This window comes from Abrus precatorius, unplaced genomic scaffold (genome assembly GCF_003935025.1).
Source record: "Abrus precatorius isolate BTA unplaced genomic scaffold, Abrus_2018 Scaffold8, whole genome shotgun sequence".
In the NCBI taxonomy this organism is placed as follows: Eukaryota; Viridiplantae; Streptophyta; class Magnoliopsida; order Fabales; family Fabaceae; genus Abrus; species Abrus precatorius.
The window spans coordinates 33,327,633-33,343,591 of record NW_020874428.1 but is presented as its reverse complement, the minus strand read 5'-3'; the positions used below and the strand labels follow the sequence as shown (position 1 = coordinate 33,343,591).

The window sequence follows — 15,959 nt, the reverse complement described above, 5'->3', positions numbered from 1 at the left end:
GATAATATAAATTATAATATTTATGTTAACGGATTAATTTTTATAACAATATATATATAATATCGACGTAACACGACGGAGTAGTATCTTAATTCAACTAAAACATGTTGGTATAAGTTTTATAAATACGAAGATATGGCCTTCAGTAATATTGGTATTAACTGCAAATAAAATACCGTATGTGGGACAATCGCAAGATTCTCAACCTAGTTTTCGGTGCAGAGAGCGGTCAAAAGTCCTTAATGCCCAACAAACACATTGATATCGTACTGTCAAAATAATTGTTACAAATTTATGTCCGCTGTTAGCGGCTCAGGCTGAGGCATAAACAAAAGCAGAGGGTTAGATGCTAAGTATAAATGATTTTAGTTTTGATATTTATTATTTAAACAATTAAAAATTGATAATCATAATGAGTATTAAGCATAAATTGTGTGACTTGAACTATTCATCAAGGGTGGGTTTCGTTGAAGAGTTGGATCATTTACTTGTCTCACTTGCACGGCCCGTTAACTCTAGAATTTTGACAAAAATAATAATAATTTTTTGGATTATTTTAACCTATTTACAAAGTTTTTTTTTTCTCATTTAATGAAGCATGTTCTTTTTATTCCTACACATTGCCTCATTCACTAATTTTTCACTTAGTAATTTCATGCAACATTTTAGAGGTTATTTAGAAAAAAAAGTTTTGAAAGGGAGAGGAAAACATATTTTGTATTTTAAATAAATATATTTAAAATTAATATTTTTCAAAATTAAATATGTAAATTAATACATACATAAATTTAATAAATTAATTAAGCATTTTTCATTATAAATGATATATGATTTTTAATTTAAATTTTAAAAAATCCTTAAGAGTTTCTTTTTATGAGCTTGCAAATTTATTAAATGGACCAAGCATTGTAGTTTGGACTAAATCTGAAATTTTTACTATTTACTTTAGCGTATCATTATTGTTTTTAAATTTATTCTTGCAATTTAATTTTTGAAAGTAATTTATATTTTTAAAATTAAATTATAGAAATTATTTCTAAATTGCATTTAGAATTTAATTTTCAAAAGCGTATTTAATATTTTTAAAAATAAAATTTCAAATGTTATATACAAATTATTTTCAGAATTTAATTTTTAAAAAGTATTAAACATGCTTCTAGAAATTAAATTCTAAAAATCAGAAAAAAAGAAGGTGATATATAGAGTACAAACTGATGGTATAAACAGCAATTTCCATTAAGTAGACATAAGCCACGACACAGCCCATAAGGCTATTATAATTTATAGTACGACACAAATCAAGCTTGAAGCTCGAGTCAATGAAACAAGCTTTGAAATGCTCTTTTGGAATTGGCCGAATCCTAACAGCTCCTATTCTGATTTCTGATTTCTTGCCAACCCTTAAACATGAAAATTCGAAAAGAAAAGAAAAGAAAGCCATATAATAACAATATACATATAATATTAAGCAAGCAATAAAGACAAAGATAGAGAGTAGATAGCTCATTAAACCCACATGGCAATCAGGCAATAATTAGCCAGCGGAGGACATGGCTATGATCCTACGACATTAACATTATTGACTGTATCATTACTTCCCTTTAGTGTTGGAGGGAATATAATTTTCACTTTCAGTAAGGTCTTTCTCCATAGTAGTTCCCAGGAGGATCATAGTTGCAAGTCATGAAGGTACCCTTACCACCAGAACAAACAACGCTAGCGCAACCAACTTTCCTAGTGCTGCTCCAAACAACTTGAGTATAATGTCCACACATTTGTCCATCTGCACAAGAGTTATGCCAATAATTGTACCACTGTCGCTCTTCCACCCACGCGCTAACGGCTTGGGCTGGCTTCCACCCAGTGCCGCTACCCCAGAATATGTTCTCACCGTATGGCCCATTTGAATGCTCCAAGGCACAGTCGTTGCGCCTTTGGTTTGCATACCACTGCGCATAGTGGGCCAGTTTGGGGTCCCACACCAATGGGCGCAAGCCCACCGCGGCCCGAGCCGCATTCTGGGGAATCAGGAATTGGTTTGCGAAGCTTCTTTGGGGCTTTTGGGTTGGGATAATGGTGGCATAGGTGGTTGTGACTAGCCACAGAAACAAGGCTAATGTGATGGAGATGAGAGAATGTGTGGGACTAGAATGCCTCATTGTGGTGGTTGTGACTAGAATGCTTTATTACATGGGCCAATGGATGTATATTTATAGTGGTAGCGATGGAGTTGGGGACTTTAGATGAGAGTGAGAGTGCCTACATTGTCAACTCTCTTGGCATTGGTGGCATCCATGTTCGATAATGATTGCCGTTTTTCCTTTTGTTATTAAAGGAAATGTGGTTAATTAGAACGATCGTCAGTTACTCAGTTTTATTCCCTTTCTAAATTTTCATTGGCGGGCTATTCATTTTTTTCCACGTTTGTAGGCCAAAGAGGTTGAGATTCCATCTTTTTAGCACATGGGATACTTTTCTATTCTACATCATTGGATAATGGGTACGAATTCTAACGTTTTTATCAAATTCGTTGGGATACTTTTAAGTTAAATGTAATATTGATCTCAGCCTCGATTGGATCATAATAATATAATAGGATTGAATGTAATTTTGGTTAATCTAGCACGGCATATGCGTATTTTGATTTTTAACTTTTTTTTTTTTCCCTCTAAACGGGTTCTTGAATCAAAGAAATCAATTTTTTCCGACGGTTTTCTCCATTCTTTGACATAATTAATTGGCGTGACATGTGATACAATAATTTGTTCAGTAGATTAATTAAAAAGATTCACTGTGACATAATGACATGTAAAATTCAAACACATGCTTTTTTTATCTCATTAATTTATTTAATCTATTTAATGTTATATGCCATACACAGTAAGCATTTTGTACATTGTATGAGTATCTTTTAAATTCAAGCTAAAAAAATATAAGTACAATTAGGGGTACGTGAAAAAAAAAAAAAAGGAGTTAGCTCTTCTAGCAAAAAAATTTTATACACAGTATTTAACCTAAGACTTTGCTTAAAGAAAAGATTACTTGAACTCACTCTCATTTATACTTATAATTCATTTAAGAATAACTTCATTTCAATTTTTTAATTATTTAAAGTAAGTCGTTCATCTTATAATTGAAAAAAAAAAAAAAAAAAAGGTAAGCGAGCCAAGAAAAAAACCCGACAAGCACAGTGAACTCGTAGGTAATATTAACGAAAAAAATCGTTAAGTGGGTCCATATTAGATGACCACCTAATCATAGTTACAGACAACTTTTATTCAAAATTACAACGAAGACGATTTGAAAATTACGATAAATACATTAATTAGTGTCTTAAGGATAGTCATTAAGTTTTTCTTTAAAAATAGATGATTTGATTGATGCAAAAATAAAAAAATAAAAGATAAAAATCACAGGCAAAAAATAATAAAAAATTAAAATGTTATTAAGTCAAAATAATAGAATGAAAAAGTAATAATAATCCTCGTAAATGTATCACACGCAATGTTTGGTGGGGTATAGGTGTTACTTAACAAAATTTTGTAACCGCGAATGGCTCGCTCTAAACCAAGTCCAAACATTATATCTTGAGAATTAAGAAACACTTAGGTATTTAAAAAATGATTAGGGTATTCAAATAGAGAGAGGTGGGTTTCGTAAAGCAGAGAATTGTCTCGTGTTAAAGAAAGTTAACGCCTTGATCCTCGGATATCAATTCCCGCCTGAGTTATCGGACAAAGAAAGAAAAAAGCAGAAATCATTGTAACTTGCAAATTATGTATTCCTAAATCCCAGGGAATGGAGAGAAAACCGGAGAATCATATATGAAGTAGAATAAGAGAAGCTGGACTTTGTTGCAGGCCTATCCATGAATCTAATCAACTCTATCCATGTCCTTCAAGTGCACATACTGTATCACCACGAGAAACTACAGAAGATTCCAGATCATTATATTATTTTGTAATTTGTTATTATGTTTAATAATTTTTTTGGTGAATTAAAATTTTGTTCACATGTTTTATAGTGATTAATCAAAATTATGGATACATTATTATAAAAAAAATTGTCATTTTTAATAAGTAAAAATATCAATATTAAGATTTTTTTTCTTAATATATACTTATTTAAAAAAATTAAATTATTAACAAAAATTTAAAAATCTATATTAATAAATAATGCATTATATTAACATTTATGTATCATAATATATATATATTGATAAATGATTTTTGTTTATAATGCGTGGAAGTGACAAATCACCCAATAATATTTTTGTATCCCTCAGTCTTATTGGATGCTGCCTTAGAATTAGAAGATGTGAAGCGCCTTTAGCCATTATGGTACCCAAATGCCCTAATGTTTGTTGAGGATTATTTTAATTCGTAAAAAAACAATTCTGTGTTATTTTCTTCAGACGATAAAAAGATTATTTTATTACCATTAATTTTAAGAAAATAAAATTAAAGATTTTATTGAAAACACATTAGTTATGTTTTATATTTTTAAGAATATTTTTATTTTAATTATTTAAAATAAAACCAATAAAACAAAAGTTAAATCAATTTCAAAGTCCTTACACACTATAACAATCATTAAGAGTTTATTAACTTATAAAACCATATTAAAAGCTTATATAATTTAAGAGAATGTTAACAATATCTTTAGGAATAAGAGGGGACTAATGTAGTGATTATGAAAGAGCAAAGCTTGTGTGACTCTGATAAAGTAAAGCAGAGTTTGGAATAAATTCTCTCGTATTCAAATTTCATGTAACAATGTCATGGTAAGTTTTGTATTTATATTTTGTAATGAATATTAAACAAGTGAAACCTATCAAAATTAATTTAAAAATGCAAAACGTATCCACGACTTGACATACATGAGAGGATTAGTGTTTAGTAGCAGTGTATCAGTGTATGTGAAAGGACATGAACAAAAGGGAAAGTTGTCTCGTGAATCGTGATCCGATGTTGGAAATCCTTAAACATGTCAGTTGATGTGTTGTATAATTAAATGTCACATTTATACTTCGGAAGTTTTATGATTTAAACACGCCCTCAAAACTTGTGAAAAAAACAGGAGAACGAGATTACTTCCAGGGCCCATTTACTATTTTTATGTGGAAACCTTGCCTATGTTTAGGTATTGATTGCTAAAATTCACAGCTACGTTTAAACGAACCAAGGAAAATCAGGTGGTCCTTCAATGCGTTAAACATCCTAAATCACTTTCTGAAAAACAAGCAAGAAGGATCCCTCAACCTCGTTGTTAACTGATAGTCTCTGAAGGATCATATGTTAATTATTAGGTTGGAGGATAATTAGTTAATAACTAATTTTCACACAACGGTAGATATAGTTAATACGGTAAAAAATTCATGCGTTAGTTAACGGTCTTTGCACCTTGCCTCAGCACTCGCGTTAATCAAACACCTAAACATCAACATGCTCTTTGCACAACATGCAGAGAAGTCAGCATATTTTTTTTTCCAACAAAACAAATGCAACTTCCTCTCTGTTTAATTTCAGACCTTCTAGGAGCCACCTTCATTAATATTGGAATTGCAACGACATGGCATATAAATACAAACAACAAAATTGTCAACGGGGAAGCATAGGAAAATATCACTACAATCTTGCACCTGCAACACTAAGTACATAGTATCTTGTAATCAACCATGACCGTTGCCCATCATGAAGAGAAACCACACGTGGCCGTTTTGGCGTTCCCTTTTGGTTCACACGCAGGTCCACTCCTCAACCTGGTGCGTAGAACTGCAGCAGAGATTCCTGAAGTCACCTTCTCGTTCTTCAGTACAAAAAAATCAAATGCTTCAATATTCAATGGTCTCAACGAGGAACAACTTCTTAACATAAAGCCTTATGAAGTGGATGATGGGATACCAGAGGATTTTGTAATTACTGACCCCGTTATTGAACCCCTTAACATGTTCATCAATGTCACGCCAGGGAACTATAAAACTGCCATGGATGAAGTTGCGGCAAAGACGGGGAAGCACATTACTTGCTTGCTCACTGATGCGTTTTATTGGTTTGCTGCGGACATGGCAGAAGAAATGCATGCCAAGTGGGTCCCCCTATGGACTGCTGGACCCCACCCTCTCCTTGCACATGCTTCCACAGATCTGATAAGGGAAAAATTGGGCCCCGAGGGAGGTATGTATAGGATTCATTAGCTAATATTTTTTTGGTGATATTAATGATTAAGATTAAAAGCTATATATATGTTCATCAATGATTTTTTTTTTCTTTCATGAACAGAAGATTTGAATTGATTAATTTCTTTAGTTTTCTATAAGATTGCCTTAGAACCTGATAAACATAAAAGATATATACATATACAAACACGATTTTTAGTTATTCATTAATTGCAGCGTATACTTTTGCTAATAAAAAATTGATTTTTCTTGTTTTGCAGTGAAGGAAAACAGGGATATCGATTTTCTTACCGGTTTCAATGGGGTAAAGGTTTCAGACTTACCTGAAGGAGTAGCAGAACATTTAGAAAACCCCTTTACAATAATGGTACACAAAATGGGACAATACTTGCCGCGGGCAACCGCAGTTATCATAAACTCCTTCACTGAAGTGCACCTTCCAATAGCTCATGATCTGGAGTCTATGTTTCACATGTTCCTCAACATTGGTCCATTTATTTTGACAACGCCACAATCTGTTACTCCAGATAACGAAGGCTGCATAGAATGGTTGAACAAGCAAGAGGAAGGGTCAGTAGTATATATAAGCTTTGGAAGTGTGATAATACCACCACCCCATGAGTTAACAGCATTAGCTGAGGCCTTAGAAGAAAGTAACTATCCATTTATTTGGGCATTTAGGGGTAATCCTGGAAAACAATTACCAGAAGGGTTCTTGGAAAGAACAAGCACGAGAGGGAAAGTTGTTGGATGGGCACCCCAAATGCAAATTCTAAGACATTCAGCGGTTGGTGTGTGTGTGACACATGGTGGGTGGAATTCAATTTTGGATTGCATAGTTGGGGGTGTGCCTATGATTTCTAGACCATTTTTTGGAGACCAAATGTTAAACACAGCGATTCTAGAACATGCGTGGGGGATCGGTGTCGGAGTTGAAAATGGGGTTTTGGCTAAAGATGGCACTTCGAGAATTTTGGAATCAGTCATGTCAAAAGAGCAAGGAAAGATAATGAGGCAAAAAATAGGGGAACTCAAGGACGCAGCAATGGCAGCTGCTGGACCCGAAGGTGATTCTACAAAGAATATCTTTACTTTAATAGAAATTTTAACTACTTCACATTCTGACTGTCCATCGCAACCGCAACAACGTTTTAGAGGTCTTCGTAACAAGATCGCGGGGGCATTTGCTGCTGCACATGCCAGATTTACCCGCCGCCATAACCAACATCAACATTAGATTTTTTGAGATTTTTACAACTGTAATTTAAAACCTTGGTCTGATCGAAATTAATTAAAAAACATCTAGCTTGGATAGTTATCTGGTACGAGCACATTTTTTCATTAGTTGGGTTTTGCTTTCCTAACGGTAGCTATACGAATATGCATTTATTAATTTGTTTCTGGCAAGAATTTGAAAGGGTCCTGATTTTACGTATAATATTTCTGAACCTGCAAATTAACAAAATAATCTGCACATCTAAAATGTTTAATTTGATAATCTTGGTTGATTATAGGTTGTTGATTCACAAGAAAAATCTCCATTGTATACTTAAACTATATTGAGAGAGAATTTGTGAGTGAATTTATTAGATTTTTATTGCACCTCTTCAGCCAATTAACTCGAAAGGATCGGAACAAGCCTGAATCGAAGGGTCTTAAAGAGTTTCAAAAGTAATGACATAAAAATATGATCTGTGTCATGGTTTAGGTAGGAAATGTGAATGGCGATTCAAAATGCATAAATGGTAGGCGTTGGAGTTGAGGTTTCTCTGACGTGGAGGTAACAGAAGACAAGCTTGACGGGCATGGAGAAGGTAAGATCTCGGAGCACTTTTTCTTCCAATACAGACGGCGGTAGAATTGACCCATGACCTCGGGAAAACACTAAAGAAAATATTGCGCTTCTTTGTTATAAGCTTTATCGTTTTCTTAGCTTCCTTTTGACAAAGGAAGAAAAAGGATAACCATCAGTGGACATTCCAAAAATGGGGGGCAGAGATGAACAAGAAAAGAGGTATAAAATGAAAAGAATAAAGAGAAAGTGAAAAAAAAGAAAGAAAAAGATGTGATAAAAGAAAAGATTAAAAAAAGGTCGTTGTTTAACAACGAATAATAATACTGTCTAAGTGTATAAAGTCGTTGTTAAAAAAAAAATTTTTGATTGCGTGAAACGTTGTTAAAACTTCTTTATTTGGGAACTATTTTTACAAAATGGCTTGTTAAGATGACATCAGAGTAGTTTTTATAAAAATTGAACAATCGATTTCTTTTTTGGGTTTAATTTTTATGATCAAGTTAGACTTAAGTTTATTTTTAGTATGATGCTTATTGCACATTAAATTATTATTTTTTGATAGAGAGGGAAAATACATAATATATTAATTATTTAGAATTAAAAGTATATAAATTGTATTTAAAAAATTATTTATTAGATAAAATAAGTTAAATTATCAATTACTTAATTAACTATGAATAACATGACATATCTACTATACCTAAATATATCATAAGAGAAGTTTTATTAAATGATGAATATTTTATAAAATACAACATATTTTAAGAAAAATTAATTTTTAATTTTTTATAATAATATTTACTATTTTTAAGCAATCAAATTTTAGATAATTTTTTAATATAGTTTTTTAATTCAGCACAAAAACTAAGTTTATTACTAAAATATCGTCAATTATTTATTACGATAGTATTATATAATATTACTACAATTTGCATAGTCTATTTTATAACTCAAAAGATGACGAATCTTATAATATCTCTCAAAAAGAATTAAATTTAAATATATTAATATAATATTAATAAAATATTTTTAAAAAAGTTAAAAACATAAAATTATTTAATTTTTTTAAAAATAAGTAAAATTATTTAATACAAATGATTATTAATAAAATATTTACTTATTAAGACGCTTAATATTGAGATTTAATAGGTTAAAATATGATATTTGAATTTCTTAAAATTATATAACAAAACATGCATGTGCAACAAGACTCACTATTAAAGATGAACAAAGATTAATTTTTTTAGTCTTTTTTAAGTAGTCTTGGATATGAAATCAAAACTGATTTCTATGATTAATTATATCGCAAAAAAAAAAAGAAATTGATAATTGGTATTCCTGTTCTTCAAAGTAAAAGTTAAATTCTAACGGGTGACTACACTAAGTTTGTGTGTGTATATATACAATTTAAATCCATGAAATTATTGCGTAAGAGTTGCATAAAATCTAAAAAATTCACTCTCAACTTCTCACAAAATCTAATAGAACTACCTCTCTTAAAAGACTAATATAGACTAATTAAAAAAACTTTGTCAATCTCTAATAATGATTTTGTAATCAGCTCATGCATATTTTTTTAATAAAAAAAATGCTATATGCTCCTACTATTTCACTGTACAAATAATTCTTCTATTCACAAAAAAGTCATATGCATTATCTGAAAAGTATTAATGAGTTTTAATTATTATATTTTATTTTGCGTACCTTTTATGTACGCAAAATAGCAAGAGGATATCACATTTTGTTAAGCTATATTTACAAATTTTAAGGAGTTTAAAAACCATAGTTGAATAAGATTATCACTAACAAGTGCTTTAAAGACACATGTTATTAACAATCATCCATATTGTATGGTCTCAATTTTTTTTGAAAAATAAATATTGAATGTTAGTATGCGTTCATATATATTTTCTTTCAATAAAAAAGTTAACTAAAAAATAGTTTTAATTCAAAATTTAAAATTTCTACTCTCCTCTGAGACCCATTACTGTAGACGTTAGAATAACATTGTTACTCATAGGCCATAGCTTACATATGATCCATTGACAGAACTTAGCCCTTCAGCTAGAAGTGTTATTGGGCTGATACCCATCCATTGATCTTTTTCACCCTTTTCTCTGGTTTTCCCCATATATTATTTAATAAATAATATAAATATACGTCCTATTGAAAAAAGAATTTTATTAATGGAAATATCAATTTATTAAATTTAGAATTTAATAAATTTTTTTGATAAACAGAGAATACAGCTATTATAGTCTTTTAAAAAAAAGAACACGAGGCAATTATCTTTTATCCAAATAAATTGACATTATCTTTGAGTTTCAAATATATGGATGATCCCAAAATTTAATTATCTAATTATCATTTTAAAATTTTTACAAATTATTCATTACTCTAATTTTTCATTTTAAATGGACCACACAAATTAGTTTGGTGAGATTGCTACTGTTCTTTGCACTGATCATAAGTCTGCATGGGACTCTTTTAATGTATTTTTATTATTAATATATTCTAAAAAATCTTTAAAAAAATTGGTTTATAAATAAGTTTGTGAAAAACTTGTAAATAGAATAAAAAGATGGCTTAAATATATATATATATATATATATATATATATATATTATATATATTTATAATTTCACAATTTTTTTAATTTTAATTTTTCTTCTTTTTAATTTCTAATTTTTTTAATTTAGCACTTTTAATCTCTAGTAACAGTTAAATAACGGTGTGCGCTATGAGGAAAAAGTAAAATCCATATTTATTTAATATAATGTAATTTATTTCCTTTCACACGAACAAAGAAGAGCTGCAAAATTTATCCCCCAAAGCTCCGAGAGTTGAGCAAAATAACGAAAATGACCATGTTTTTCATAGAATTACTTAACCAAAGGTAAGGATAAAACATTTCAACATAAACACATATTATTGGTCCTAGAAGATAAAACATGCACCATAAAATTATGCTAAATACGTTTGTTTTTGTTGGTGGAGAAAACATTATTATGCATGTATAGAAAAAGGAAACAAATTCTCAAAATGTGTATAACTGAAATTTTCAATATATATATTGTCACAAGAAGAAAACCGAGCAGGATGCAGACGACCAATGAAAATTATATAGTTTGACTGTGCCATGGCAAGATTGCACACCTTCAAGAAAAACAGGTTTTAGTTTGACAAGAGATTTTTGGTACTAATTAATTGTAACTAGTGAGTACGTAGGAATCTTTACTTAACACCTGAGTTTGACATATCTTGTGAAAGAGCGAATTAATGAAGGCTACGAAAGTCAAGCTCATACATCTTAATTTGATATTTCTGTGAGAATTCTCATTAGGTAATGTTCATCTAATTGTGCAAAACAAACTGAAGATGATTCGCCTTTAGGTCCATAAAATATCATGAAGGCAAAACTTATAGATAGCTTGCTTCTTTTTTGTTACTACCCACACCCATACAGCTCAGAAAAGCCAGCTATTATTCTTTCTACCAACCCTAAGCATTTGATATATATATATATATATATATATATATATATATATATATATATATATATATATATATATGTGTGTGTGTGTGTGTGTGTTTTTATGAGTAAACCTCGCAGAATATAATGAATATATATAGCTAGGATCAAAACCTTTTTTTTTTTTTTTTGCAAATTAAAATATAGGTTTCCCAAATCCCAGTATTGTGTATATATTGAGGTTCTCTTAGAACTTACTTTGTCTTTGTAGTCATATTCATAAAGGTGAAATTTAATGCATTAGAAGATTTCTACATTACTCGAACATTGATTTACATTATTATATTCACGAAGTTGTTTACAAGATCACCTGTTACTACTCATTCTTCTCTTTCCACATCTTATGACCAATACAACAAATTAGGATAACCAGAAGTTAAATCCATATGATCGCTACAGACTGTAGCCCAGTTCATAATCTTGGAACATCCCTTGTGTTAGAAGAGCTGGAGTAGTTGATGAATCCCAGGAATTTGAGGATGCTGATTTGGTATCAGAATCATTGGACCACCAAACTAAGTTGTCCTTTGAGCCATTCATCTCTCTGAAACAATCAAATTCAGCCATATGATGATCTTCCAGTAAACCCATTGTTCTGTTGTTGAGAATGTCATCTAGTTCAGTTTGCAGTGCACCAAGTTGCTGAAGTCCCACATTATTAGTCTGCTCAACAGCCTCAGCTCTTGGAGTAAGACTTGAGTGCATTGGATTATTATTCCCAGAAGCAACAAAGGGAACTTCTCTGTTATTCAAAGGAATATTATCCAAAATATCAGCAACCTGTGGGTTATTAATCTTTGCACCATCTTGTTCAACATGTGGTGAAGGCAAAGCATTTTGCATCACAGGGTTAGAGCCATCATTCAAAGATTGCAGATTCTGGATCATCTTTTCTTGAAAGGGATGCAACTTGGGCCACAGTGCAGGGTTATTGTAGAAAGAGAGAGGGTTTTGAAGGCTTTGAAGTTGCATGTGAAGTTGGAGTCTTTCAAGGGCTGAACTGCTTAGGGCATTTGAATAAGAGTTCTCCTCTATTCCGTTTGTGTCTTTTGTGTTGAAGTTAGATTGTTTGCGCCTCCCTAGCAATTTCTTCTTCAATCTAGTGTTCCAATAGTTCTTGATGTCGTTATCTGTCCTTCCAGGCAACTGAGCAGCAATAATGGACCACCTATACACATAGATTAAGTTGACAAGGGTTTAGTTAATTTCTAGGAATAACCAAAGAAAAAACATATATGGAGTTAGAGAGATTCCAGTGACAAAGAAAACGGACAAACATATATGTTGAAAAACTACAGCACAAGCTCGTAGATAGAGATAGGGGGTTTTGAGAGAGAAGGACCTGCTACCAATGCTAATGTAAAGACTGCAGATGATGTTGTCTTCTTCTTCAGTAAATCCACCATGTTTGATGTTAGGTCTCAAGTAATTTAACCACCTAAGTCTGCAACTCTTTCCACATCTCTTGAGCCCTGCGAATTATTTGTATCCATCAATAAGTTTTGCATCAATCGATGATTATTATAACCAACGTTCACCTTTCCAAAGCCAAAGTAATTAAGTACAATCAGATAACTCTTAGACCCAATAAATACAAAGAGTGTGTGTGTGTATATATATATATATATATATATATATAATGTAACACAGTGGACTGTACCAATTTTCTGAGGAAGAGCAATCCAATTGCCACCAGTTCCATTCTTTTCAATGTAGGCTTTTAGTGCAGCATCCTCTTCGGGAGACCAAGGTCCTTTCTTCACGTTGGCCTTGTCACAGCATGGAGCTCTACCCATCTTTTTATGTTGCTATCTCTCTCTAATTAGGTTTCTCTTTCAGTTTTCTGTTGAAGCAAATATCAAGAGATGGCTTTACTAAGATTATTGAGAAACTACGGCGAAGGAAGGGTATGATTTATAGGTCTGAAGTGTGGCTGATGTGATGCTTAAAAGGACAAAAAGTCTTACACCTCACCCCCTCCCCTCCCTCACTAGCTATATTCAACCCATTTTTTTCTTCTAGGGTTTATTCATCTTTCTCTTTCTCTCTCATCCTTTTTTGGATTAGTTCGGTCACCCGCGTTTAATTATGCATGCAACTAGACAAACGTAACATAAGTTTCTTCTTCTTTTTCATAAAAAAATACACTGCTTTTTCGCAGGTCCATTTGTTTAATACTTGAATCCGGTGCCACAAGTATTTGATCAATAGAAGCCTCCATCCGCTTAGTTTGTCGGCATTTTCCTTGAAAATGTTCCATAGCCATTCCAACTATACTATATATATCCTCATTGTATTGACGGTAAATGTACTGCTAGCTGCCTATTGGTAATTAATTCTTAAATTAAAACTTACCCTTGTGTAATTAATTACCTCAAGAATTCTCGTGGAAGATGTAAGAAGGAGACACGCGTTGCCTTGGTTCAGTAAATACCATGATCATATAAAAATTAAGGAAAATATTTTGTTAAGGTCTCTTAATTTTTACTTTGGATCGACGTTCCTATACGCGGTTCACACTCATTAAAAATTCAGAGATAAAACAAAAGGATAAGTGTGTTAAATAATACGGTGAAATGGAAGAGAGAGAGAAGTATACAAGATATATATATATATATATATATATATATATATATATATATATAATCATATCAAAAAAGGCAAAAGAAAAAATGTATCAACATTTTTTTGTGGGTGAATAATGAGGCAGCTACATTTAGTTAAACAAAATGTTGATTGCGCACATGTGACCTGCGAGAGGACATGTGCTTTGGACTTTCTGCTCTTTCCTTCTTCTCATCAATATTTGAACACTTTCCTTTATTATTCAGGGGTGAGTTTCATCGTGGGCTTGTGCGGGCACATTTTTCTCTCTTGAAATGGAAGACATGATACCGTGGGAAAGGTTCTCTGAATACTTAAGCTTTACATAAATAGCTAGCGATGTTTCTTTCTTAAGGTCTCAACATATGCATTAAGCGATTAATGAAATGTTTAGATCAGAAACAAATGTATATGTTGTTTACTAGCTGATGAAAGTTAGAAAAAACTATAGTCAATGCCTTGAAAATGTATCCATGCAATTGTTTGCTTTCACCACAAAATCAAAACCAATTGATTCTTATTTGAAACCACTCCAATGCAAAACTGGGAACTTTTTCGACACGAAAAGATATTTTTCATTCAAAAGTCCCATGCTATTCGACTCTTAATTGCTAATCTCTAGTCTCTACCGCCTCTAAAAATCACTGAACTCTTGACATATGAATAGAATCTAAAATTATTCTTTATTAATTTTACATTTATTTAACAATTTGCGTTTTACAGATTAATAATATATATAAATTATAAGTGCATGGTTAGGATATATCGCCTTTCATGAGATTAATTGAGCTTTATATGAGTTCAACTGTATACATTGATACATTAAGAATTTTCTCAATCATTAAGACAGAAGTCACTGTTAAAAAAGTTATTATTTATTAATTTAATATTAAATAGTCATTGTTATGGTATAACTTTTTCTAACAAAAAAATTATTAATATCAATATTTTAAGTTTATACTGATAATATAATATATTATCTTAATACATATTTTATTAGTATAAGATATTAATATATTAAATTTATTATTTGTTAACATAAATATTTAAATTCTTTATTAATAATTTAATTTTTTTATTAGAAAAAAGTTATATTAACAAAAGTTATCTTAACATTTGATAAATTTTTGTTTATGTCAAATGATAATTTTTTTAACGAGTAAATCTACGCTTACTAACTATGATAACTTGTGAAAAGAGATTATAACTAACCCTTATTTATCCAAGGTGCGGTAGAAGATCAAGACACATCCTAGCTAGCTCTCTAAATAGCTTATTATAATTCAAAGAAAGGCTCCTTTACAAACCTCGGAGCTCGGGATTGATTGTGCAATAATGTAGCTATGAGTTATAAAAGTAGAAAAATGAAAAGTCAAACATATGTTAAGTTATTTGTTTTGCTTTTGTTTTTGGTTCTCTTTTTGGCTACGAATTAGTTGGATTGTAATCAACAAAACAAAACCCATTTAATTTCAGTTTATTTTTTATTTTCTTCTTTGTTCTTGTTTGACAAGTTGTGCAGGACACGTTAAAGACAACAAGGACTTATCAAAACTAGAAAAGAAGTAAAAACCAAACAGAAAGGTCTTTGCAATTCAATATTTTTCAGAAGAAGCACCACTCATTGACCTTGGTTTCCTAATTTAATACTTCATACCTTGGTTTCCTAATTTAATACTTCAGCTAGTGCTTTTTTTAAAATCAAGAAGTAGGAAAATAAAGGTCCAGAACCGCACTCACTTAGAAATATAACAAGGGGAAAACATCAAATTCAAAAAGCACTTAGTTCCCATATTTATAAACATTAAATCTTTATCATCAAATAGTCTCGGATCTTTGGGACGAAGAAA

The 15,959-nt window shown here is 31.2% G+C and overlaps 3 protein-coding genes across 3 annotated transcripts; 1 reads left to right on the top strand and 2 right to left on the bottom strand.

Moving 5' to 3' along the window:
- Window positions 1-1,631: 1,631 nt before the first annotated feature.
- LOC113874755 (pathogenesis-related protein PR-1) lies at window positions 1,632-2,159 on the bottom strand. Its single transcript, XM_027512969.1, has one exon. The coding sequence runs from the start codon at window positions 2,157-2,159 to the stop codon at window positions 1,632-1,634; it is 528 nt and encodes a 175-aa protein (XP_027368770.1).
- Window positions 2,160-5,677: 3,518 nt separating this feature from the next.
- LOC113874754 (flavonoid 3-O-glucosyltransferase-like) lies at window positions 5,678-7,415 on the top strand. Its single transcript, XM_027512968.1, has 2 exons — window positions 5,678-6,176; window positions 6,439-7,415. The coding sequence occupies exons 1-2, from the start codon at window positions 5,678-5,680 to the stop codon at window positions 7,413-7,415; spliced, it is 1,476 nt and encodes a 491-aa protein (XP_027368769.1).
- A 4,483-nt stretch (window positions 7,416-11,898) lies between these two features.
- LOC113848232 (transcription factor MYB36) lies at window positions 11,899-13,301 on the bottom strand. The gene is made up of 3 exons (XM_027477649.1): window positions 13,166-13,301; window positions 12,848-12,977; window positions 11,899-12,673 (listed from the first exon to the last, which is right to left on the bottom strand). Exons 1-3 carry the CDS (start codon window positions 13,299-13,301, stop codon window positions 11,899-11,901), a joined length of 1,041 nt encoding a protein of 346 aa, XP_027333450.1.
- Window positions 13,302-15,959: the final 2,658 nt, after the last annotated feature.